At 37.4% G+C, this 25555-nt stretch overlaps 1 protein-coding gene across 1 annotated transcript in view; it reads right to left on the bottom strand.

Moving 5' to 3' along the window:
* ETFA (electron transfer flavoprotein subunit alpha) overlaps positions 1 to 25555 on the bottom strand; it is an 84767-nt gene that overhangs the window by 16416 nt on the left and 42796 nt on the right. Inside the window, exon 10 of the mRNA XM_082618881.1 lies at positions 2099 to 2164. Within this exon, the coding sequence (XP_082475007.1) occupies positions 2099 to 2164 (66 nt within the window). The remainder of the gene's footprint in view (positions 1 to 2098; positions 2165 to 25555) is intronic.

Below are 25555 nucleotides of genomic sequence, written 5' to 3'. Positions count from 1 at the left end.
TTTGAAGTATTTTGATATAGTCTGACTTAAAATATAGGCTACATGACATTATGTGTAATTCCCCTAGAGGGGCCCTGAGGCGGAATATTCCAGAATATCTGAAACTGGCGCACACTGTAGTCCAGGTAACTACTGATCCAGAGAAACATGCCATATATATTAAAGTATGGTCAGAGACGATAAACGAGGGTTTCAATATGAGCCTCAAATCCCAAGTCACAAGGACAAACATTTTGAGTCACAGGCATTGATTTGCATCGAGGTATTTCTCTTCTGGGAATATGTAGCCTGCTTCACAGCAACTAGCAGAGATTTATTTAATTAACGATGGTTAATGATTTTCCTGGAGGCCACCTAGTCAAACATCTGACAGTTTAATCATCTGAAAGCTTTTTCATCCCACTATATAAAAGTTATTTTTAAAGAAAGAGCACGTAACTGTGGGAAAGGAACCACTATAGTATTTAAGAAAAAAGATTTGGGCTGTTCAGTTTTTCAGATTACTAAAAGAATATTCCTGAATTATCAACTGTAAATAACTATGATAAAATCTTACTTGCACCTTACAGCTCTTTTAATATGTCCTTATAAATGCATGTTCTTCTTCCTTACAGACCTTTTAAAGCACAGACTGTATTCAACCATATTAATATGTATACAGTTCCATCAAATTTCATATTCTTTCAACTAGACCACAATGCTAACTAAAACTACAGCTTACATGCAATGCAACTATCAGATTTAAACCAGTCACTTAGTATTCCATTTTAGAGCTTAACCAAAATTACAATCTAAGACTGCTGTGTCTCCCACACGAGACAGTGATGGCAGGGACTATGTCTTTTTCATTTGAGTATCTCCAGCATCTAGTACAAAGTACACATGTTTAATAAATATTTGTTGATGGGATGGAGAGACAAATTCTTGGCTCAAGTTTATTCTTATGGATTGTTCCCCAACACTGGTCTCCTTACTTCAATTATTCTTTTCGCTTTGACTATCTAGTCCATTTCTCCCAATCCAGCCCTGCTGGCATGTAATGAGAACTTTCACCAAGATCGTCTAGGCAGGTAGAGTCTTTTATTTTAGAGAAGCAGAATTCTAGATATGTCTGAACTGGCCCAGCTAAAAATATTTTTTAAGGTTGCTGGTGTTGGAGTGCTTTTTTTCCTCTAATGCAGCAATAACATTTTCCCATTGGCACTGCTGTTTTCAGAGCTCAGTAAAGAAACCTGCCATCCAACCGTGAAATCTGACTGATTTGGGGCCAATTCATTTAGAGGTTACAAGGAGGTAGTGCATGCATCTTTTCAAGTTAGAAGTTAAACCTATTAAAAGTTTTATTACCTTTTATATCAAACTTCCATCTGAATGGATAAAAGCAGGAGTGTCAGAGGCATCTCTGACTTCATGTAAGACTAAGTTCATAATTCAAACTGTGCATTGTTATGCATGAATTAATGTGTCATATTCTGAAATATATGTTCACAGTCATCACACAGAGTCCAAGTAGCAAGTTAAAATCAAGTGTTTCCTCTATACACTGTATTTTTGACAATTACTGAGGTTTTGAGACACTCCAATCCAAAACATGTCAGTCGCAATTTAGTAACAACCCAAGAAGAGGGGCCTTGCTGAGGTATGAGGGTGGGACCGTTAGGGGACTAGGGTGAAGCAGAGAGACAATCAGGCATCAGAACCTCATAAACTAGGTAAGTCAGAACCTCATCAAGTTGTTTTCACCCCACATTTTCTATCCATAGATTGTCAGAGCTGAAAGGGATCTTAGAGATCATCACCCAACACCTGCATTTGGCAGACACAGAACTGAGGTACCAATAGGACATGTCACGTGGTAAGTTGGCAGTGGAGCTGGGATTCAGGTTCACACCTCTTTCCATGACATAGCACTGCCTCTCCTACCAATGGTCCATCTTCAGGCAGGGTACAGTAGCTTATTTATCTTTCAGTTCCTAGATTTTTGTTCATGTGAATGGTTCCACTACACACACTATAACTACATGGAAATATACCAGTCAAACCCAAGTTTTAAAATATGAAAACTTTTCCTTTAGCATCTTTATTGTTGTGTAGTTACCTTGCTGTCTTTCATCCCAGCTAAATGTTGGATGGCTCCAGATATTCCTACAGCAATATAAAGTTCCTGAAACAAGAGACCATATCATTAGTATGTATTTATATTATATTATACCTTCCAAAATATTTGCTATTAGCAACTCGAGTCTTACACCAAAAGTATTTAAAATAAAACAGATGCAATATGTATTACTTAAATTATGCTTTTCTCCTTCTCTGATCTCCCTAACCCATAGTCCTCATTTTCCTCTGAATTCCTATAGTAGTGGTGGTATAATAATAAATACATGGATAATGAGAGTTATTGAGCATTAACTATGTGTCAACCACTGTGCTAAGCATTTTACATCAACTGTTTCACTTAATCTCACAAGTTCCTGTGAGGTAGCACTTTTTTGTCTGTGCTACTCATTTGGATAACCACACTTCAACTCATCACTCTGTATGTAACCATTCACAATACACACACATTGTATATTAACATATAAACACATACACTTACACATATTAAAATATATTTTGACTTAATTGTTTGCCTTCTCATGGATATTTGTGGAAGTGGTAATTAGGGTATATTTATTAAGCTTCATATTTAGAAAAACCAAAATTACAAATCAGTCTCAAGAGTCACACACACACACAATCTCCTTAACTAAAAAATAACAAATTTCTCAAAGGCATAGAGTGAACCTTTGTATTTCTAACGCCTAATAAATGGGTCACCACATTGTAGTTTCTAAGTAAATGTTGATGATATTTGCATCTCTTCCTACCCCTCTACCCCCACTAATTACAAAGGGAATGATGACTTACTGCTGCTCTCTGTCCCTTTATCTAAAAATTTTAAAGTATCCATGTTTGACAAGTAAAATTCACTATCATCATGGAAAACTGACTTAATAAGTGCTTAATTAAAAGAGCTTAGCTGCTCTATTCTGTCTAGTAGGGATAATTAAAGCTTCAACTGAAAAGCTTTTCCCACACATAAACTGAACTAACAAGTCCTGGCTTGGGTAGGGGGTGCACCTACCATGTAACCAAAATAACACTACAGTTTTGTCACAAATGACAGTAAAGTTTCTCCTCAATATGAATAACATGGAAGGCATTGAAGGTGGCTCTGTCACACTCAGTTTTATTACAGGGCAGATACTTCGAAGTCAATGACAGTGTCAGGTGGTCCCACTTTGTTTTCTGTACTGCTCATAATCTTATTTATGAGCATTGGAGCTTTTTAAAAAAGCTCTCCAGCACTGGACCTTTCTTAAAAAGCTCCCCATGATGCTCTAATGTATAGCTAGAGCTGAGAACCAGTAGAACAGATGATCCTCAGCTCTTGTGCGGCTTGAAACCTGTAACTCGACACAGCACACAGCATATCTCTGGGTCTCATCTTTAAAGGCATAAAGTGTCCATTGCTTCTAGAGCAGTGAGATACACTGTGTACCCCAGAAAGGATACAACCTAGCCCCCATTGTGAGTTAATCATCTAAAAATCTAAAATGAGCTGGGCTTGTTTTTCGATTCAACTTGCTCTATAGTTAACCATCAAAAGCCTGAAGATAAGAAAGAGCAATCTGGCCCAAAGAGACTGTGTCTTAGGGTGGAGGGTATACTGCAGAAAGTAAAATGTATGGGTGAGGATAAAAAACAATCCCATGCTCCATGATTCTATCTTAAACATAATCCAATGTGTCAATTATGACCATACACAGTTGGACAATACAATAAGGCCCTGTTATTACACTGTCTTACCAGACATGGACACTCACATGAGTAATAAACAAGCACCACTATTTTCCATTGAAGATTTTACAGGTAACTTCAATTGATAATTTTAGCCTCATTTCAGTTTATTCTGACTAGCATTTCTTTCAAGAAAGAACATTCATTAAATTATTAATCAAAATATACTTACTAAATCCTACATTCAGGAAAACCAGGCCAAAAAGTTCTAATGTAAAGATTTTTAAAGTAAGATATTTAGACAGACACTGTCTCACTAACCACTCTTTTAAGTATATTCTCAAAGCAAGTATTGGGAAGGATCAATAGTTCTGTAAATGAGTCTTTCTGACATATATGTCTTCATTAAAATTCAGCCAGTTTGGGCTTCCCTGGTGGTGCAGTGGTTGAGAATCTGCCTGCCACTGCAGGGGACATGGGTTTGAGCCCTGGTCTGGGAAGACCCCACATGCCGCGGAGCAACTGGGCCCGTGAGCCACAACTACTAAGCCTGTGCGTCTGGAGCCTGTGCTCCACAACAAGAGAGGCCGCGATAGTGAAAGGCCCGCGCACCGCGATGAAGAGTGGCCCCCGCTCGCTGCAACTAGAGAAAGCCCTCGCACAGAAACGAAGCCCCAACAGAGCCATAAATAAATAAATAAATAAACTTATTTTTTAAAAAAGAAAATTCATCCAGTTTTAAAAGCCTCTCCATTTGCATTATAAAATGCTGATTCACTCTGGTACTACACATCAACATAAATATGATATAAATGAAATTTACTTTAAACCCCCCGAGAAATGAATACTGTTGGCTTTATCCATAAATGTCACTAAGGAAATAACAGATTCTGGGGCAAAGGAAACCAAAGGCAAGTGGTTCCAGGGTCATTCCCTCCTTTCTGACCAGCATAAATTGCCCAAATAGGTCCACATGACCAACAGGACCTTATTTTATACTATCTTGCAAACATGGTTCTCTTAATAAATATAAAAGCTTTGAAACAACAGCCCTGAACGAGTCCTGAGATTTTGGCTGCTGTTCTGAGATCTGATAGCTCTCTAAGGCAGGAAGAGAGGCTTTTTTCTTCTTTTTTAAAAAACATGTACAGGCAATTAGACTAGTGTCGTAGGATGCTTCCTCATGGTTCAGAAAGCATTTCTGTATTTCAATAATAATAATTAGTATGTACAAAACTCTCCACAGATGCTAATTTATGGAGCACTTTAGACACTGCTTCACAACATAACAAGGCAATGCCTGCCCTGAGGCACTTTCTTTCTAAATCAGATAGTAAGATAATTTGGAGAAAAAATGAGAGGCGATGTTGGAGGGGAGAACAGCAATTAAGGGTTCAAGAAGAGGTGGGATTAAAGAAAGGAACAGACACAAAAGGAAGGAGGGGTAGTCCTGGAGATAAAATCCTTGTAGCCTTTACAAAGGGAGGGAAATCTTGAAGAGTGAGAGACTAGGACAAACTACACAGCTGGTAGCAGTCTGGGTGGATCATCCTGCAATTCAAGGATGGAGACTGGTGGGAAGAAATAAAGCCACAGAGCAGTAAGAGAACCAGGGGTTATTCTGAAATATAAAGAAGGAACAGCACCTTCTTCAATACAAACAAATTCTGGCAGAAGAAAACACAAATCTCTCTTCCTTTGCCAAACCCGAAAACAGACTACAGCTGTAGACTCATCCAAAGAACTTACGGGCAGATGTCTAAACTACTCTAGAGTGGGCTCAGATAAAAACAAGAATGGGGCTTGGAAACTTCTGCATCCAGTGCGGTTAACAGAGGTTTGCAAGAGGAGCACATTATTGTGGTTTAGAACCTAGGCTCTGGAATCTCACTGCTACGTTTAAATGCCAGCTCAGCCACCTAACAGACATGAGACCGTGGGCCAATTATTTAACCTCTCTATGCCTCAGCTTGCTCATCTGAAAAATTGGGATTCTAAGAATCCCCACTTCAGAGGGTTACTGTAAGGCTTCAGTTCTTAGCGTAAGTATCTGGTTTCCCAAGACACTGGTGTGCCACTCATGAATTGAGATTTGCTCAAACATTGATTTTCTCAGCCCACTGGGTGACCAGTGGACTCCTGGGGTGGTCCCAGGGCTACCATGTACAGCTGAGCAGGCTGTATACTGAACAACTCTAAAGGGAGGTATCATTCATATCATAGTCATTAAAGATCTGCATTTTATTACAATAATTTTCCAACAGATGGCAGTAAAGTACCTTGAGAAAGGGGCACTTTTTTCCTAATTCATATGAAAGAGTTGTATGGACTAGTAGAAGTGCGGGGCAGCAAGAACCCCCTGTGGTACGAACACTGTCATTGTCTTAAGGATGCCATAACATGGTTTTACTGTTGTGGGTACAGTTATACGTTACAGGCAATATAAAGACAACTAATTCTTTGTCCTGTGTTCTCATGAAGCTCACAGTCTAACAATGTAGGTTAAGGTAAGATAATAAAAATCTGTAATTCATTACAGGAAAAAATCAGGGTGTGATAGAGCTCTGGTCTCTTATGCAACCCTTTACTTTCTGTTCCTGCCACTGAGAAGTGGAAAGGCCTTTACAAGCAGGAAGCAGTTCGCAGGATGACAGTCCTCTGTAGTCATTTCTATCCTCTGCCAAACAGGAGTCCACTTTTATATCCATCTGTTCTTGTTCCCTTAGTCCTTTAAACAAAATAAGCTTTTAGAAGAAGTTTTACTGATCCTAGCCTGATGATAAATCTGTATGTCTGGGCTTCCCTGGTGGCGCAGTGGTTGAGAGTCCGCCTGCCGATGCAGGGGACGCGGGTTCGTGCCCCGATCCCGGAGGATCCCACATGCCGCGGAGCGGCTGGGCCCGCGAGCCATGGCCGCGGAGCCTGTGTGTCCGGAGCCTGTGCTCCGCAACGGGAGAGGCCACGGCGGTGAGAGGCCCGCGTACAGCAAAAAAAATAAAAAATAAAAAAAAAAAATATAAATCTGTATGTCTGAGAACAGAAAGACTGGAATGAAATCTTAACACTTTTAGGGAAATCTAACCAACCTGTGGAATCGACATGGTCAGAGTATTCCCTGGTGGATGATTTGGGTTTTGGCTGCTTTCTTCAGAAAGTATGTGTTAACATCATTCTCCTGCTTTACCCAAACCTTGTGCAGGAAATCTGGAATTCCAAGAGGTATTTATTTCTGAGTCCTGCTCTCTAGAGGATTCTGGTGCAAAAGCTAAGGAGAAAACTGTTTCTTACTTGCTCATTGTGATTTTTGCCTAATGTTATTAAATCCAAGAGATATACAATATAATGTGAGCTACATAATTTAAAATTTTCTATTAGCCTCATTAAATAAAGTAAAATGAAATAGGTGAAACCAATTTTAATAATATAATCTCAATTAAGACTAGCCACATTTCAAGGGCCCAATAGCCACATGTAGCTTAGTGGCTGCCGTGCTGGACAGCACAGATCCAAGATGATTTAAGAGCAAGCTAAAGAAGGGAATTCCCTGGAGGTCCAGGGCCCGCTGCTGGGGGCCTGGGTTTGATCACTGGTCAGGGAACTAAGATCCCACAAGCCATGAGGCATGGACAAAAAAATCAAAAACAAACAAAAAAACAATCAAACAAAAACAAACAAAAAACAAGCTAAAGAAGAGTCTTCTTGTAAGCTCTAAGAGGTACTGTAGAGCATAGTTTGATAGTAGACCTCAGGATAGAATGACATTAGTCTCTTGTGTCAGCTTTGCTTGTATTATCTCAGAACAAGAACATTTATAGGTTGTTCAAACTCTGTGAGAGAGAACCAAAAAGGAAAGTCAGCAGAATGACGAAGCTGAAGATGAGCGTAAGAGACATGAGAGACAGCAAGATTAAACAAGGGAGCAGCCAACAGAGACACAGATAGATGACAAAAATCCATAAATTTTCAGGTACGGTAGACCATCATAGGAAAACCAAAAGCAGATGAAAATGACTGGTTTAAAACAGTAACTTTATACTCTGAAAGTAATTATCAAATTTTGTTCTCTAGTATGATATTTTTTCTTAAAATTTTAGAAAAACCTGAAAAATCTATCCTGAAAAGCTCACAATTCTTAAAAAAAAGGGTACAAGCATACCATAGAGATTTTGCGTGTTCTAGACTACTGCAATAAAGCAAATATCCCAATAAAGAGAGTCACAAGAAGTTTGTTTCCTAACGTACATAAAAGTATGTTTACACTCTACTGTAGCCTATTAATTGTGCAATAGCTTTATGTCTAAAAAAACCAACATACCTATCTAAATTTAAAAATACTGTATTGCTAAAAAAATGCTAACCATCATCTGAGCCTTCAGCAAGCCATAGTAGTAACATCGAAGGTGACTCTTCACAGATCACCATAACAAAGATCAGAGACAGATAGGTTCAGATCCTGGTTCTTCCACTTAACATCTGTGTTCTCAGGTAGGTTACTTAACCTCTCAAAGGCTCAATCTCCTCATGTGTAAAATGGAGATAAGTACCTGCAGCTAATAAGGATTGCTGTGATTATTAAATAACAGAATGAATGTGATGTGCCCAAGATATTAGACATTAATGCTATTATTATTATTACTGAATGATCACTAAATCTTTAAACTAGAAGGCATTAGACAACCAACTACCATACAAATTCCACTTTAAACTACTTAAGTAGTTTACTATTGTAAGAGTAACTATTACTATCTCTACTATCTCAAGGCAAGTTGTTATTTAACTTGATACAATTCTTCTGGGATAATGTACTGGGAAAATTTCTTTTTATTGATATTTATTAGTTTCTGTTTTGCATTTAGTACTAGCTGTGAAGTTTGAATTTCTGCCCAACTTTCTAGACAGTCCTGGCCAGCCTAGGAAGTTGAGGTGAGTTTCTTTACAAAATTCTAACCCAATCTTCATACAGGTACCAAGACATATCAAATTGGTCATACAAAAAATATACATATATCAAGTTGAAATTATACTTTATTTCTAGAGTTGGAACAGTATTCTGCTGCAGCAACTTCAGATCTGCTTTACTTTAAACAAAGTAGAAAGGAAAGATTTAAACATTTACTTTTTTGTTTATATGAAATATGGCTATGAGAGGAGTAGTTAAATCTGGAGCTTTCCGAGTAGAAAAACCAGGCCAATATTACTTCATCTCTTTAAAAATCAGGTTTAAAATATCTTTCCTACCAAGTCTCCCTTTCTAAATAGAGTTGGGGAAGGAATGTAAAAAACTACATTTATTCAAAGATAAAAAATTTTAAAGACATCATATAAGTAGTTCTCACTAGACTTCAGTAATCCAATGTTACGTGCTCAAAAACAATACCCTATGACTACCTCAGACAGGACAAGTTTTACAGAATGGCACATGCTCTCTCAACCTTGTTTACTCAGAAGACTACAGAGGCATAAACTTAAACAGCAACTGTTACAGCTAAAACACAACACATACACAGGACAAATGCCAGGTTAGGAGTTAAATGGAATTCATCATAACAAATAATGAATGTCTCTTTGAGAAGTAGATTAACTGAACTGTATTTTCTAATTACGGCAAGTCTCCTGTGCATTAATATTGCTATATTTCATCCTGCTGCTCATTTAAAAGGCCAAACTATTTCCTCTGTTTGCCAAATTGTGTTTAAGTCTCTTCTCTTTTTGGAAGAGGCCCCAAAACGCAAAGCACAACTATCTGTGGCTCTTTTCTCAAACAGCTCTCTGCCTATATTATGAAATTCTCAGGCAGGATTATGGCTAAACTGAGTTTTACATGAAGAGAGAACTTTACCCATACTCTTGGTTTGAAGCTGAAGGTATGTCCCATCCATCAAACAATGCTCCTATACTAGGACTAACTCAGGTTTTATCAGGATTCAAGATGGCATAGTAATCATCACAGCTACATGAATTGTCCATGATATGCCAGTAACCATATTCTACTTTATATATATTAACTCACTTAACTATGACAATAACTCTAAGGGGTGGAAATTCTTCTCATTTTACAGAACAGAAAGCACAGGCTCCGGCAGGCCTGCTGAGTTGTTCAAAGTTATATACACCTAGTAAAAGGCAGGCTTCTTAACCTTAAATTTTTCTTAAGAGAATATTTTGACAATAAATTTTTAATATTTAACTATTTTGCTATTAAATGCTTAGCATTTATGTAATTAGCTTCTATACTAATTCACAGATTTTCTACTGCGGGGAGATATTCTTCAAGTATACCTAGAATGATAGAAAGCAAAGTATATTATATAAAATTACTATATAAAATTATTCAGATGATTAAATTACAATGAAATATTTGGGTGTATGACATCAAAATATTTAGATATACAATCAGTCTATTACAAAGCTTTGTATTTTAGCAGATCAAATAAAAATTTTGACTATAAAATTTTTTATCAGTAAGGTTTTTTAACTGACATGGTTAGTTAGATCATGCTAAATTATATATACCTATATAGAATTTTGGAGTAGTAAGGAACCTCTACGAATTTAGGCATAATCTTTTTATTTAATCAATGAAAAAACAGAGGCCCCCAAAACCAAAGCTGGCAATTGAACCTGACTTCCAATTACTATTCTTTTCACTCACCAAGCTACCTCTTTCCCAAAATTACTAAGAAGGCTATTGTTTGTGCACAGCCTTTCTTGATGATTATCTAATCTAAAATTATTTAGATAACTTCTGTGCCAAGGAGCTTATGAAAGGTACAAAGTAACCAGAGGAACACAGTTTGGAGGTTCTTTAAAAAGCTAAACAGAGAATTACCATGTGACCCAGCAATCCCACACCTAGGTATACCACCCAAAAGAATTTAAAACAGGGACTCAAACAGATACCTGTATGTGAGTGTTCTAGCAGCATTATTCACAATAGCCAAAAGGTGAAAACAAAACAACGCAAGTATCTATCAACAGATAAATGGATAAACAAAATGTTCACGGACTATTAATGAAATATTTTTCAGCCATAAAAAGGAATGAAGTTCTGACACATGCTACATGGATTAAACCTGAAAACGTGCTAAAAGAAGACAGTCACAAAAAGACAAATATTGTATGATTCCACTTTTATGAAATATCTACCATAGGCAAAATCATAGAGACATAAAGTAGATTAGGCATTACCAGGGACTGGGGTGGGAGGGAATGGGGAGCTACTGCTTAATGGGTATAGAGCTTCTGTTTGAGGCCATGAAAACTTTTGGGAATAGACAGTGGTTATGGTTGCACAACATTCTGAATGTAATTAGTGCCTCTGAATTGTATATTTAAAAATGGTTAAAATGGTAAATTTTGTTAGATTTTACCACAATAAAATCATCAAAAAGTAATTTCCTGACAGAATCCTTTACATAATTCTCCATCTTCAAAACACTTAATTCTAGAATCCTGTGGTTTCAACAACTATCAAAAGTAAATAGTTCAACATAACATTAAAAAAATAACAATAGGTGAAACCAGGTAAAAGATTGATGGGAATCATCTGTACTATTTTTGCAATTTTTCTGTAAATCTAAAACTGTTCTAAAAAATGTTTTGTTTTGTTTTTTTTAAAAAGCAACTAGAGTTCTCTGTGAAGTTCAGCCCAAGTTACACAAAGACTCCTTGAAGCACATTTGAAAGTTACAAGAATTTGAGCAGAGCTAGTAATGTAGAAAAGGGAAGTGCCTATAACACAATAATAAATTTACTATTCTTCCAACCTTACTGGAGACCTTCTAAGTAATCTCAGTTTAAGGAAATGGAAGATATTCCCCTGCCCCAAATACCATTTCCCAAATTCCTTTTCAGACTAAGTTTAGTTAATATTAATATATAATTATATTAAAATAAGTTATTAAAATGTTCTTTTATACAAGATCCCAGTATTCATGTTTTGGGCCCTAAAGTAAGCACAAGGATTGAATTACATACTCTAACCGATCAACCATCATTAAATAAACATTTCCTTTTAGTACAGTGTCTCACGTTCTCTGACATTAATGTGCATGTTTATCTTATCAGAAACTATACATGAGAAAAAAATTAGCTTTTATATGAAAGAACCAAAAATACAGTTAGAATAAGAATAGAAATTTAGAATAGTTTTATTCAAGTTGCCACACCACAACAGCTACAACAAAGATTTGCTGTCTACTCTTACTGATTTTCGTGCCAGCTGTTAAATGAGATTGACCACCTACATGTCAATTATATCAATGGAATCTTTTTTCAAAGTTCTAGTATGTACATTAAAAAATTCAATTGTCTCTCCAAAACTTAAAAAATTTAACTTTATACATAAAGTGGTAATGGATAAAAATCCTGGCTGATATTTGTCCTCTGAAATAAATGTTTAGAGAAATCAGTCCAATAAAAATTAGCTAAGAAAATAAAGCAAAGATATAATTAGAACCCAAAGATACAATTACAACTAAATTTTAGCAAATAAGTTTTTAACTATTGCACAACCAAACTATTTATACATCCAAATCACAGTTTATTAGTTCTACAACTTCTCCTTTGTCATTTTAAGCTTCACTGTAAGGGCTTCGATCATCCAGGCCATGTAATTACCTTTAAGAAGCATGCTTAGGGTGTTTTCTGGACTACAGGTCCATACAGCATTTCTCTTTGTCCTCTTGGGAATAGAACATCAATTGCTTTCAGCTAAATGCACTCACATATGAATATTTTAGTACAATTTAATGCTTCTACACCAACCCCAAAGGAACAGAGCATCAATTTGTGAACACTGTTCTCTTGGAGTTAAAAGCCAAGCTGGATAATGCAGTATGAAAGGGGTTGTCAATCTTTAGCTTTTTAGCAAGTCAGAAAAGCAGTCCATAAATTCAGTCCCAGCTGTGTACAAATAACTCCATAAAATTTATTCATACACAGATTTTTCAACACTAGTGAATTTTTTCAAGAGAACCCAGAAACAAAATTTCTTGTCCTGCTAAATTATCCCCATAACTGCTTCTTCATCTAGTAACTATTCACCTTGTCTTAGAATTATAAATGAACCACTAATCTGTTAGTAAAATACCAAAATACAGACAAAGTAATCTACTTCCACTAAGTGTAAAAACACATTTTCCTAGCAGTAGGTAACAGATTCTTTAATGACTGCAATATGCTTATATGTTTGGAACATAAAGTCATCAACAGGGCTTCTAAAAGGCAATCCAGAAAAAAAGTTAAATGGGAACTACCACTAACTATGACAAGGCTTAAAAAGCCATATTCATTAAATTCTATTCAGAGCATAAATCTGACACTCTGTTAAGCTCAACACATGTTAATTAATGTCCTAACAAACTATCAGGTATTAGTTAAAGAATTCAATACCTCTTCATGATTTCAAAACAACAAACTTTTAGCAAACAAGGATTTATAATAGTAATTATAAAAGTAGCTAATTCACAGTACTTATACTATATGCCAGGCACAGTTTTAAGTGTTTTACATATACTAACTCATTAAATCTTTAGAACTACCATATGAAGTATACAGACTGTTACTATCACCATTATACAGCTGAAAAAACTGTGGCACAGAGAAGCTAAGTCATCTGTCCAAGGTCACACAGCAAGCAAGTGGTAATACTAAGAACTGAATTCAGGCAATCTGGCTACAAAGTCTGGACTGTTAACATTTTTAACCATTATATGACACTGTCTATTGTAGGAAACTGCTTTAACATCATACCTAGTGGTGAAACACTAGAATTCCCTTGAAAATAAGAGATAGGGATGTTTATCAATCAAAACTCCAACTGTGGAGCTTGACAAATTAATTCTAAAACTGTGGAGAACCAAAAATGGCTAAGACAATTTTGGAGAAGAATGAGGGAGAGGCATATTGCCTAACTAGATAATTTTATTATAAAGCTTTAGGTGCAGTATTGGTACAATGATAAACAACTGATGCATAGAACAGAACAGGGAACACAGAAATAGACTTGTGCATATATGTAAACTTGATATATAAAAGTTAACACTGTAGATCAGTGGAGGAAAAAGGAAACGTGTAATAAATGATTAGTTACATGAGGAAAAATTAAACAGTTATTTCACACCAAACCAAGAATCAAATCAAGTAGATTATAAACCAAAATGTGAAAAGCAAAACTTTAATACTTTTAAGAAAACAAATACTGCTCAATATTGTTAAGACCCTGTCTTAGGAAAGATTCCTTAAATAAGACACAAAAAGTACATATCAAAAAAGAAAAACTGTTCAACAACGTTAAAATTATAAGCTTCTGTTTATCAAAAAATATGATTTAAAAAATGGAAAAGACAGCCATAACTGAGAGGAAATGTAACACACATATGAAAGATTAGAATCTAGAATATATAAAAGAACTTCCAGAAATTGATAAGAAGACAGACAATTCTATAGAAAAATGGGCAAAAAAGATATAAACAGGAAACTCAGAGAGGGAAAATACTATGAATGGACATTTAGCATATGAAAAGATCCCTCACTAGCAATCAGGGAAAAGCAAATTAAAAAACACAGTGAGATTTCATGCCCATCAGACTAGCAAAACTTTAAAAAAATCGTAGTAAAACATAACTAACAAAGAAGTTACCATTTTAATCATTGTTAAGTGTAGTTCTGTGGCATTAAGTGTGTTTGCCTTGCTCTACAACCATCACCACTACCTATCTTTGGAACTATCATCTATCTCTAGAACTGCAAAACCTTAAAAAAGAGAAAATACCAAAATACAGAGATGATGAGAATAAAGGTAAACTTTATAAACTGTTGTTAAGTGTAAATAACCACTTTGGAAAATAATTTGTCAATGTCTGGTAAAGCTAGACATTTACTGGTAACTAAGCAATTTCACACTTAGGCATACTTCTCTAGGGAAATACTAACATACAAGGAAACATTTAAGAATCTTTACAGCAACATTACTTGTAATAGCAAGAATTTATAGACTACCTAAATAAACATCCATTAATAGGAAAATGGTGGAGTTATGATATATTTATATAGTAGAATACCATAAATCAATGAAACACAAATGAAAAAATGCTACCTGCATTAAATGAATGAATGTCACAAACAAAACTGACTAAAAACAGGATAAAGAACACATACAGTAAACAAAGTGGGTATAGAGGGAATATACCTTAACGTAATAAAGGCCATATATGACAACCCCACACGTAACATCATACTCAACAGTGAAAAGCTGGAAGTTTTTCCTCTAAGATTAGGAGTAAGACAAGGATGCCCACTCTCACCAATCTCATTTGACATAGTATTAAAAGTCCTCACCACAGCAATTAGGCAAGAAAAGGAAATAAAAGGCACCCAAAGGCATTCCTTGGAAAGGAAGAAGTAAAACTGTCTCTATTTGCAGATGACATGATATTATATACAAAAAACCCTAGCTCTCCTGCCCACCCAGCAGTGGTGCATGGAAGGCAGGGGTGTGGACCCCGGCCCGCCTTTGGTCTCCCACCACTGCCTTTCATGCCACGGGCACTCTAGCCTCGCCGCATGTCTCATGACAGGCCCTCCCCACAGTGGGGTAAGGGCGGGGGTGTCCCACCACCACCGTGCACCCCCCTCAGTGTGTGAGCGCATCTCGCCCTGCTCTCAGTGGTGCCCCTGCAGTGCTCCAGGTTGCCCCTCAGTGGCCCAAGCTGTGGCATCGTTTCCCATTGCCGGCGAGGCCCGCGAGTCCCCACCGCAATGGTGCGTCCATTGTATCAGCTCTCTCGGGATACTGAGAGGTCTTTTCCAGAGATGTTCATGAATGGGCTCCTTTCCATCCTAGAGATCTACCTGGATAGATTCTCATCATTCTATGTGATTTCAAGGGCACCTATCAGGCACCAGAGGGGGACCATGTACACCTAAGGGGACGGGAGGAACCCCCAGTGACTGGCTTCCAGGATCTTGGCTCCCAGGCCAGAGGTTTGGCCCAAGCTCCTGTGGTGGGAGCTCCGAGTCCAAACCGCTGGACTAACAGAGAACCTCAGACCCCAGGGAATATCAATCGGAGTGAGGCCTCCCAGAGGTCCTCATCTCAGCAACAAGACCCAGCTCTATCCAACTGCCTGCAAATTCCAGTACTGGACGTCTCAGGCCACACAACCAGTGAGACGGGAATACAGCACCACCCATCAAAAGAAAAAATGAAATGACAAAAAAATATGTTACAGACAAAGGAGCAAGGTAAAAACCTACAAGACCAAATAAATGAAGACGAAATAGGCAACCTACCTGAAAAAGAATTCAGAGTAATGACAGTAAAGATGATCAAATATCTCAGAAACAGAATGGAGAAAATACAAGAAACATTTAACAAGGATCTAGAAAAACTAAAGAGCAAACAAACAATGATGAACAACACAATTACTGAAATTAAAAATACTCTAGAAGGAATCAATAACAGCATAACTGAGGCAGAAGAACGGATAAGTGAGCTGAAAGATAAAAGGGTGGAAATAACTGCCAGGGAGCAGAATAAAGAAAAAAGAATGAGAAGAATTGAGGACAGTCTCAGAGACCTCCAGGACAACATTAAACGCACCAATATTCAAATTATAGGGGTCCCAGAAGAAGAGGAGAAAAAGAAAGGGACTGAGAAAATATTTGAAGAGATTATAGTGGAAAACGTCCCTAACATGGGAAAGGAAATAGTCAAACAAGTCAAGGAAGCACAGAGAGTATCATACAGGATAAACCCAAAGAGAAACATGCTGAAACATATATTAATCAAACTATCAAAAATTAAATAGAAAGAAAAAATATTAAAAGCAGCAAGGAAAAGTAACAAATAACATACAATGGAATCCCCAAAAGGTTAACAGCCGATTTTTCAGCAGAAACTCTTCAAGCCAGAAGGGAGTGGCAGGAGGTATTTAAAGTGATGAAAGAGAAAAACCTACAACAAAGATTACTCTACCAAGCAAGGATTTCATTCAGATTCGATGCAGAAGTTAAAACCTTTACAGACAAGCAACAGTTAACAGAATTCAGTACCACCAAACCAGCTTTACAACAAATGCTAAAGGAACTTCTCTAGACACACAAGGGATGGAAAAGACCTACAATAACAAACCCGAAACAATTAAGAAAATGGTAATAGGAACAAACATATGGATAATTACCTAAAATGTAAATGGATTAAATGCTCCCACCAAAAGATACAGACTGGCTGAATGGATACACAGACAAGACCCGTACATATGCTGTCTACTAGAAACCCACTTCAGACCTAGAGACACATACAGACTGAAAGTGAGGGGATGGAAAAAGATATTCCATGCAAACGGAAAACAAAAGAAAGCTAAACAATAATGCTACTAAATAACCAAGAGATCACTGAAGAAATCAAAGAGAAAATCAAAAATACCTAGAAACAAATGACAATGAAAACACGATGACCCAAGACCTATGGGATGCAGCAAAAGCAGTTCTAAGGGGGAAGTTTACAGCAATACAATCCTACCTCAAGAAACAAGAAACATCTCAAATAAACAAACTAACCTTACGCCTAAAGCAATTAGAGAAAGAAGAACCAAACCCCCCCCCCAAAATTAGCAGAAGGAAAGAAGTCATAAAAATTAGATCAGAAATAAATGAAAAAGAAATGAAGCAAACAATAGCAAAGATCAATAAAACTAAAAGTTGGTTCTTTGAGAAGATAAACAAAATTGATAAAACATTAGCCAGACTCATCAAGAAAAAAAGGGAGAAGACTCAAATCAACATTACTGGAAATGAAAAAGGAGAAGTAACAACCGACAATGCAGAAATACAAAGGATCATGAGAGATTACTACAAGCAACTATATGCCAGTAAGATGGACAACCTGGAAGAAATGGACAAACTCTTAGAAATGCACAATCTTCCAAGACTGAACCAGGAAGATATAGAAAATATAAACAGAACAATCACAAGCACTGAAATTGAGACTGTGATTAAAAATCTTCCAACAAACAAAAGCCCAGGACCAGATGGCTTCACAGGTGAATTCTATCAAACATTTAGAGAAGACCTAACGCCTATCCTTCTCAAACTCTTCCAAAATATAGCAGAGGGAGGAACAATCCCACACTCATTCTACGAGGCCACCAGCACCCTGATACCAAAACCAGACAAAGATGTCACAAAGAAAGAAAACTACAGGCCAATATTACTGATGAAAATAGATGAAAAAATCCTCAACAAAATACTAGCAAACAGAACCCAGCATCACATTACAAGGATCATACACCACAATCAAGTGGGGTTTATCCCAGGAATGCAAGGATTCTTCAGTGCAGACAAATCAATCAATGTGATAAACCATATTAACAAATTGAAGGAGAAAAACCATATGATCATCTCAACAGATGCAGAAAAATCTTTCGACAAAATTCAACACCCATTTAAGGTAAAAACTCTCCAGAAAGTAGGTACAGAGGGAACCTGCCTCAACATAATAAAGGCCATATATGACAAACTCACAGCCAAGATTGCTCTCAGTGGTGAAAAACAAACATTTCCTCTAAGATCAGGAACAAGACAAGGTTGTCCACTCTCACCACTATTATTCAACATAGTTTTGGAAGTTTCAGCCACAGCAATCAGAGAAGAAAAAGACATAAGAGGAATCCAAATCACAAAAGAAGTAAAACTGTCACTTTGCAGATGACATGATACTATACATAGAGAACCCTAAAGATGCTACCAGAAAACTACTAGAGCTAATCAATGAATTTGGTAGAGTTGCAGGATACAAAATCAATGCACAGAAATCTCTTGCATTCTTACACACTAACAATGAAGAACCTGAAACAGAAATTAAGGAAACACTCCCATTTACCATTGCAACAAAAAGAATAAAGTACCTAGGAATAAACCTACCTAAAGAGACAAAAGACCTGTATGCAGAAAACTATAAGACACTGATGAAAAAAATTAAAGATGATACCAAGAGATGGAGAGATATACCATGTTCTTGGATTGGAAGAATCAATATTGTGAAAAATGACTCTACTACCCAAAGCAATCTACAGATTCAATGCAATCCCTATCAAATTACCAATGGCATTTTTCACAGAACTAGAACAAAAAATTTCACAATTTGTATGGAAACACAAAAGACCCTGAATAGCCAAAGCAATCTTGAGAAAGAAAAACGGAGCTGGAGGAATCAGGATCCTGGACTTCAGACAATACTACAAAGCTACAGTAATCAAGACAGTATGGTACTGGCAAAAAACAGAAATATAGATCAATGGAACAGGATAGAAAGCCCAGAGATAAACCCACGCACATATGTCACCTTATCTTTGATAAAGGAGGCAAGAATATACAATGGAGAAAGGACAGCCTCTTCAATAAGTGGTGCTGGGAAAACTGGACAGCTACATGTAAAAGAATGAAATTAGAACACTTCCTAAAACGATACACCAAAATAAACTCAAAATGGATTAAAGACCTAAATGTAAGGCCAGACAGTATAAAACTCATAGAGGAAAACATAGGCAGAACACTATATGACATATATCACAGCAAGATACTTTTTGACCCACCTCCTAGAGAAATGGAAATAAAAACAAAAATAAACAAATGGGACCTAATGAAACTTAAAAACTTTTGCACAGCAAAGGAAACCATAAACAAGAAGAAAAGACAGCCCTCAGGATGGGAGAAAATATTTGCAAGCAAAGCAACTGACAAAGGATTAATCTCCAAAATATACAAGCAGCTCATGCAGCTTAGTATCAAAAAAACCAAACAGGGCCTCCCTGGTGGCGCAAGTGGTTGAGAGTCCGCCTGCCGATGCAGGGGATACGGGTTCGTGCCCCGGTCTGGGAGGATCCCATATGCCGCGGAGCGGCTGGGCCCGTGAGCCATGGCCGCTGGGCCTGCGCGTCCGGAGCCTGTGCTCCGCAACGGGGGAGGCCACAACAGTGAGAGGCCCGCATACCGCAAAAAGAAAAAAAAAAAAAAAAAAAAAAAAAACCAAACAACCCAATCCAAAATGGGCAGACCTAAATAGACATTTCTCCAAAGAAGATATACAGATTGCCAACAAACACATGAAAAGATGCTCAACATCACTAGTCATTAGAGAAATGCAAATCAAAACTTCAATGAGGTATCACCTCATACAGGTCAGAATGGCCATCATCAAAAAATCTACAAACGGGCTTCCCTGGTGGCGCAGTGGTTGAGAGTCTGCCTGCCGATGCAGGGGACGCGGGTTCGTGCCCCGGTCCAGGAGGATCCCACACGCCCCGGAGCGGCTGGGCCTGTGAGCCATGGCTGCTGAGCCTGCGCGTCTGGAGCCTGTGCTCCGCAACAGGAGAGGCCACAACAGTGAGAGGCCCGCGTACGGCCAAAAAAAAAAAAAAAAAAAATCTACAAACAATAAATGCTGGAGAGGGTGTTGAGAAAAGGGAACCCTCTTGCACTGTTGGTGGGAATATAAATTGATACAGCCCTATGGAGAACAATATGCAGGTTCCTTACAAAACTAAAAATAGAACTACCATACAACCCAGCAATCCCACTACTGGGCATATACCCTGAGAAAACCATAATTCAAAAAGAGTCATGTACCACAGTGATCATTGCAGCTCTGTTTACAATAGCCAGGACATGAAAGCAAACTAAGTGTGCACTGACAGATGAATAACGAAGATGTGGCACATATATACAATGGAATATTACTCAGCCATAAAAAGAAACAAATTTGAGTTATTTGTAGTGAGATGGATGAATCTAGAGTCTGTCATACAGAGTGACGTAAGTCAGAAAGAGATAAACAAATACTGTATGCTAACACATATATGTGGAATCTGAAAAAAACGACTGTGATGAACTAAGGGCAGGTCAGGAATAAAGACACAGACGTAGAGAATGGACTTGAGGAGACAGGGAGGGGTAAGGGTAAGCTGGGACGAAGTGAGAGTAGCACTGACATATACACACTACCTAATATAAAATAGATAGCTAGTGGAAAGCAGCCACATAGCATAGGGAGATCAGCTTGGTGTTTTGCAACCACCTATGGGGGTTGGGTAAGGAGGGTGAGAGGGAGGTGCAAGAGGGATGGGATATGGAGATATACGTATACATATAGCTGACTCACTTTGTTATACAGCAGAAACTAACACAACACTTTAAAGCAATTATACTCCAATAAAGATGTTAAAAAATAAAAATAAAATAATGTCTGAAAATAAAAAAGAGAAAACCCTAAAGACTCCACCAAAAAATTGTTAGCACTAATAAATGAATTAACTTGCAAGATACAAAATCAATATATAGAAATCTGTTGTGTTTCTACACACTAACAACAAAACTATCAGAAAGAAAAATTAAGAAAACTGTCCTATTTACAACTGCATCAAAAAGAATAAAATAACTGGGAATACATTTAACTAAGGAGGTGAAAGACCTGTATACTAAAAACTATGACACTGATGAAAGAAATTAAAGAAGACACAAATAAATGGAAAGATATTCTGTGCTCATGGATTAGAAGAATTAATATTGTTAAAACATCCAAACTACCCAAAGCAATGTACAGATTAAATGCAATCCCTATGAAAATTCCAATGGCATTTTTCACAGAATTAGAACAATCATAAAATGTGTATGGAACCAAAATAGACCTTGAATAGCTAAAGTAATCTTGAAAAAGAATAAAAAAGCTGGAGGCACCATATCAGAAATTTGTAATATAATTTAAAACTATATTACAAAGCTATAGTAATCAAAACAGTATGGTACTGACATAAAACAGACATATAGATCAATGGAATAGAACAGAGAATCCAGAAATAAACCCATTCACATATGGTCAATTAATTTATGACGAAGGAGCCAAGAATAAACAATGGGGAAAGGACAATCTCTTCAATAAATGGTGCTGGGAAGACTGGACAGCCACAAAAGAATGAAACTGGACCACTATCTTAAACCATACACAAAAATCAAATCGAAATGGATTAAAGACTCGAATAAGACCTGAAACCATAAAACACTTAGAAAACATAGGTGGTAAGCTCTTTGACATTAGTCTTGGTGATGATGTTTTGGATTTCACACCAAAGGCAATAAAAGCAAAAGTAAACAAGTGGGACTATATCAAACTAAAAGGCTTCTGTGCAGCATGCTATTATTATTATTTATTTATTTATTTATTTATTTTTTGCGATACGCGGGCTTCTCACTGTTGTGGCCTCTCCCGTTGCGGAGCACAGGCTCCGGACGCGCAGGCTCAGTGGCCATGGCTCACAGGCCCAGCCGCTCCGTGGCAAGTGGGATCTTCCCGGACCGGGGCACGAACCTGTGTCCCCTGCATCGGCAGGCGGACTCCCAACCACTGCGCCACCAGGGAAGCCCCAGCATGCTATTATTAACATAAAGTTTTAAAAATATACAAAACAGTAGTATGTATCAGTGCTTCCCAACTTATTTATATCACGGCACACAGAATATAGTAATATTTGTATGGTACACTAGGCTAAATGAACAAGGCTAGTCATAATATTTACTCTTCCAAAGACTGAGAGGATCAACATCTTGGCAAACTTGTAATCATCCACGGCACTCAAGTTGAAAAGTTCAGCTATATACTGTTTAGGGATCTGTCGATATACAGTAAAAGTAAAAATGAAGTGCATTGAAGAAATAATCATCAAATTTAGGGTAATGGTTACGTTTGAGGGGAGGGAAGGATATGCACTGAACGAAGAGTTACAGGGGTTTTCAATTGTAATACTGCTTTTTAAATTTGGAGGTAAAAACGTAAGTGTTTACTGTATTATATTATATATAAATATACATATATTTATATTTTTTTAATAAAAAGAAAAGAATGGGAAACAAAGTGAATTTAGTAAACATAAGCTAATTTTTCAAGCTTAGCCTAGCAAGAGAGATAAACAGGGTGGTAGCTAGCAAGGGAAAAGAGCTGCTGGGTGGGTAGATGAATAATTTTCTTTTTTTAAGGTTATAAAATAGCAGCCAGGGACTTCCCTGGTGATGCAGTGGTTAACAATCTGCCTGCCAATGCAGGGGACATGGGTTTGATCCCTGGTTCGGGAAGATCTCACATGCCGCGGAGCAACTAAGCCTGTGCGCCACAACTCCTGAGCCTGCGCTCTAGAACCTGCAAGCCACAACTACTGAAGCCTGTATGCCTAGAGCCCGTGCTCTGCAACAAGAGAAGCCACTGCAATGAGAAGCCCACGCACCACAACTAAGAGCTGTCCCTGCTAGTCACAACTAGATAAAGCCCACATGCAGCAATGAAGACCCAAAGGCAGCCAAATAAATACATAAATAAAACTAAAATAAAAAAATAAATAGCAGCCAGTAGAGAGGTGCCCTGGACCCAAAGTACAGGGGTAATTAATGGAATACCATCTCAAAGGAGGTGAGAAGTGATGGGATCCAACGACAGGTAGACATATTAGTATTAAATAAGAAAAGGGCCACCTCTTTCTCTGATACATATAGGTAACCTGGGTTTTTGTTTTGTATTGTTTTTTGCTTTCATAGAGAGTACAATTTCATAGAGAGGACAATAAGTTGACTTGTGAAGCAGAAGGAAAGGTCAGTGCCCAAGAATAAGGGAAATGATACTAAATAAGGGGTTTAAAAAATTGGTACAATATAAAATAATGTAGTTGATATATACTAACAAATCAAAATTCAGTTCAGGTAGATATGCTTGTGGAAAACTGTCTGGGACTATGCAATCCACCAATTTTTTCTGGACAAGTGATTTTCAAAACGTGCTCAGGGCTCTAATCACTCTGCAAAGGTGCCATAGAAAATCTCTCAGAATACTGAGAAAGGGAGAGAGCTGAGTTAGTAGCACTCCAGGTACATGGCCGCAGTCCACTCCCACTTCTTCTTATGTTATGTATGGAACTTTCTGATAAGATTTCATGTGAAGAAGGGTTCTACAACAAAACCACTATGAAATTTTATCCTAGCCAGACCTACAGGCCCAAAAGCAAATAATTTTGACTCCTTACAGAAGTGCACTTAAATAGTAGGCAATTGGCTGACACTGAAAAACACTATTTTTTTAAAAAACCTGCCCTTTGGAACCACTGTCCTATTTATAATAAAGATATTGTTGAGGACATTAATGAATAGTGTCCTCTGTATAAGGGCTCAAGGGATAAATGTATTTCTCTGATCTTGATACCAGGCCAAGTTATGCTTCCCATGTGCAATTAGTTTGTTTTTACCTTAGGGACAATGTAAATGCAGACACTGATCTTGTTTCCCAATATGAACTGGCTTCTAGAAAACCTAGTGCCAAATTGGCAGCCCAGGTCTAACAAATGGACAAGGCCATACAGAATTTATTTTCTTTAAAATCTCTCTCTTAGTTTCAACACATATCTCCAACCTTTGTTTACCCTCCACCTGAATTTTCTTAAGACCACTCAAATTGCTATCCAGCCACCCCCCCACCTCACCCCAAGAGATACAAGGCAGAGTTTGGCTGTGACAGGTATGGGGGTGGAAAGTCAGAGCAGGAACACTAAGAAATCCCTATCTCTGAGGCCCAGGTACAGAGGACCTGCCTAAGATAAGGTTAAATAAGAACTGAGAACCACCCCTTACCACAACCAAAGACTAAAGAGATATGACAACTAAATGCAATACTTGGCCCTAAACTAGATGCTGTACTGAGAGGGGAAATATACTATCATGAACATTGACAGGCTAATAAAATAGGAATATTCCATTAGAATATGGAAAACTGGAATTGGAATATAAACTGACAAAATCCAGATATGGAATGTAAACTGTACTTTGGCTATGTATCTTTCTTTTTTCATTTTTCATTGAAGTATGTTGATTTACAATGCTGTGCCAATCTCTGCTATACAGCAAAGTGACTCAGTTATACACATGAACACATTTTAAAAAATATTTTTTCCATTATGGTTTATCACAGGATATTGAGTATAGTTCCCTGTGCTATACATTAGGACCTTGTTGTTTAGCCATTCTAAATGTAATTGTTTGCATCTACCAACCCCAAACTCCCAGTCCATCCCTCTCCCTCCCCAACTCCCCCGTGGCAACCACAAGTCTGTTCTCTATGAGTTTATTTCTATTTTGCAGATAGGTTCATTTGTGCCATATTTTAGATTCCACATATAAGTAATATCATATGGTGTTTGTCTTTCTCATTCTGACTTACTTCACTTAGTATGATAATCTCTAATTGCATCCATGTTGCTGCAAATGGCATTATTTCATTATTTTTTATGGCTGAGTAGTATTCCATTGTATATATGTACCACATCTTCTTTATCCATTCATCTGTCAATGGACATTTAGTTGTTTCCATGTTTTGGCTATTGTGAACAGTGTTGCTATGAACATAGGGGTGCATGTATCTTTTCGAATTATAGTTTTGTCTGGGTATATTCCCAGGAATGGGATTGCTGAACTATATGGTAATTCTATTTTTAGTTTCCTGAGGAACCCCCATACTGTTCTCCATAGTGGCTGTACCAACTTACATTCCCACCAACAGTGTAGGAGGGTTCCCTTTTCTCCACACCCTCTCCAGCATTTGTTATTTATAGACTTTTTAATGATGGCCATTCTGACCGGTGTGAGGTGGTACTTCATTGTAGTTTTGATTTGCATTTCTCTGTTAATCAGTGATGTTGAGCATCTTTTCATGTGCCTACTGGTCATTTGTAAGTCTTCTTTG

This window comes from Mesoplodon mirus (assembly GCF_964341445.2).
Source record: "Mesoplodon mirus genome assembly, chromosome: 4".
Lineage (NCBI taxonomy): Eukaryota > Metazoa > Chordata > Mammalia > Artiodactyla > Ziphiidae > Mesoplodon > Mesoplodon mirus.
This window is presented reverse-complemented; position numbering and strand designations above follow the sequence as displayed.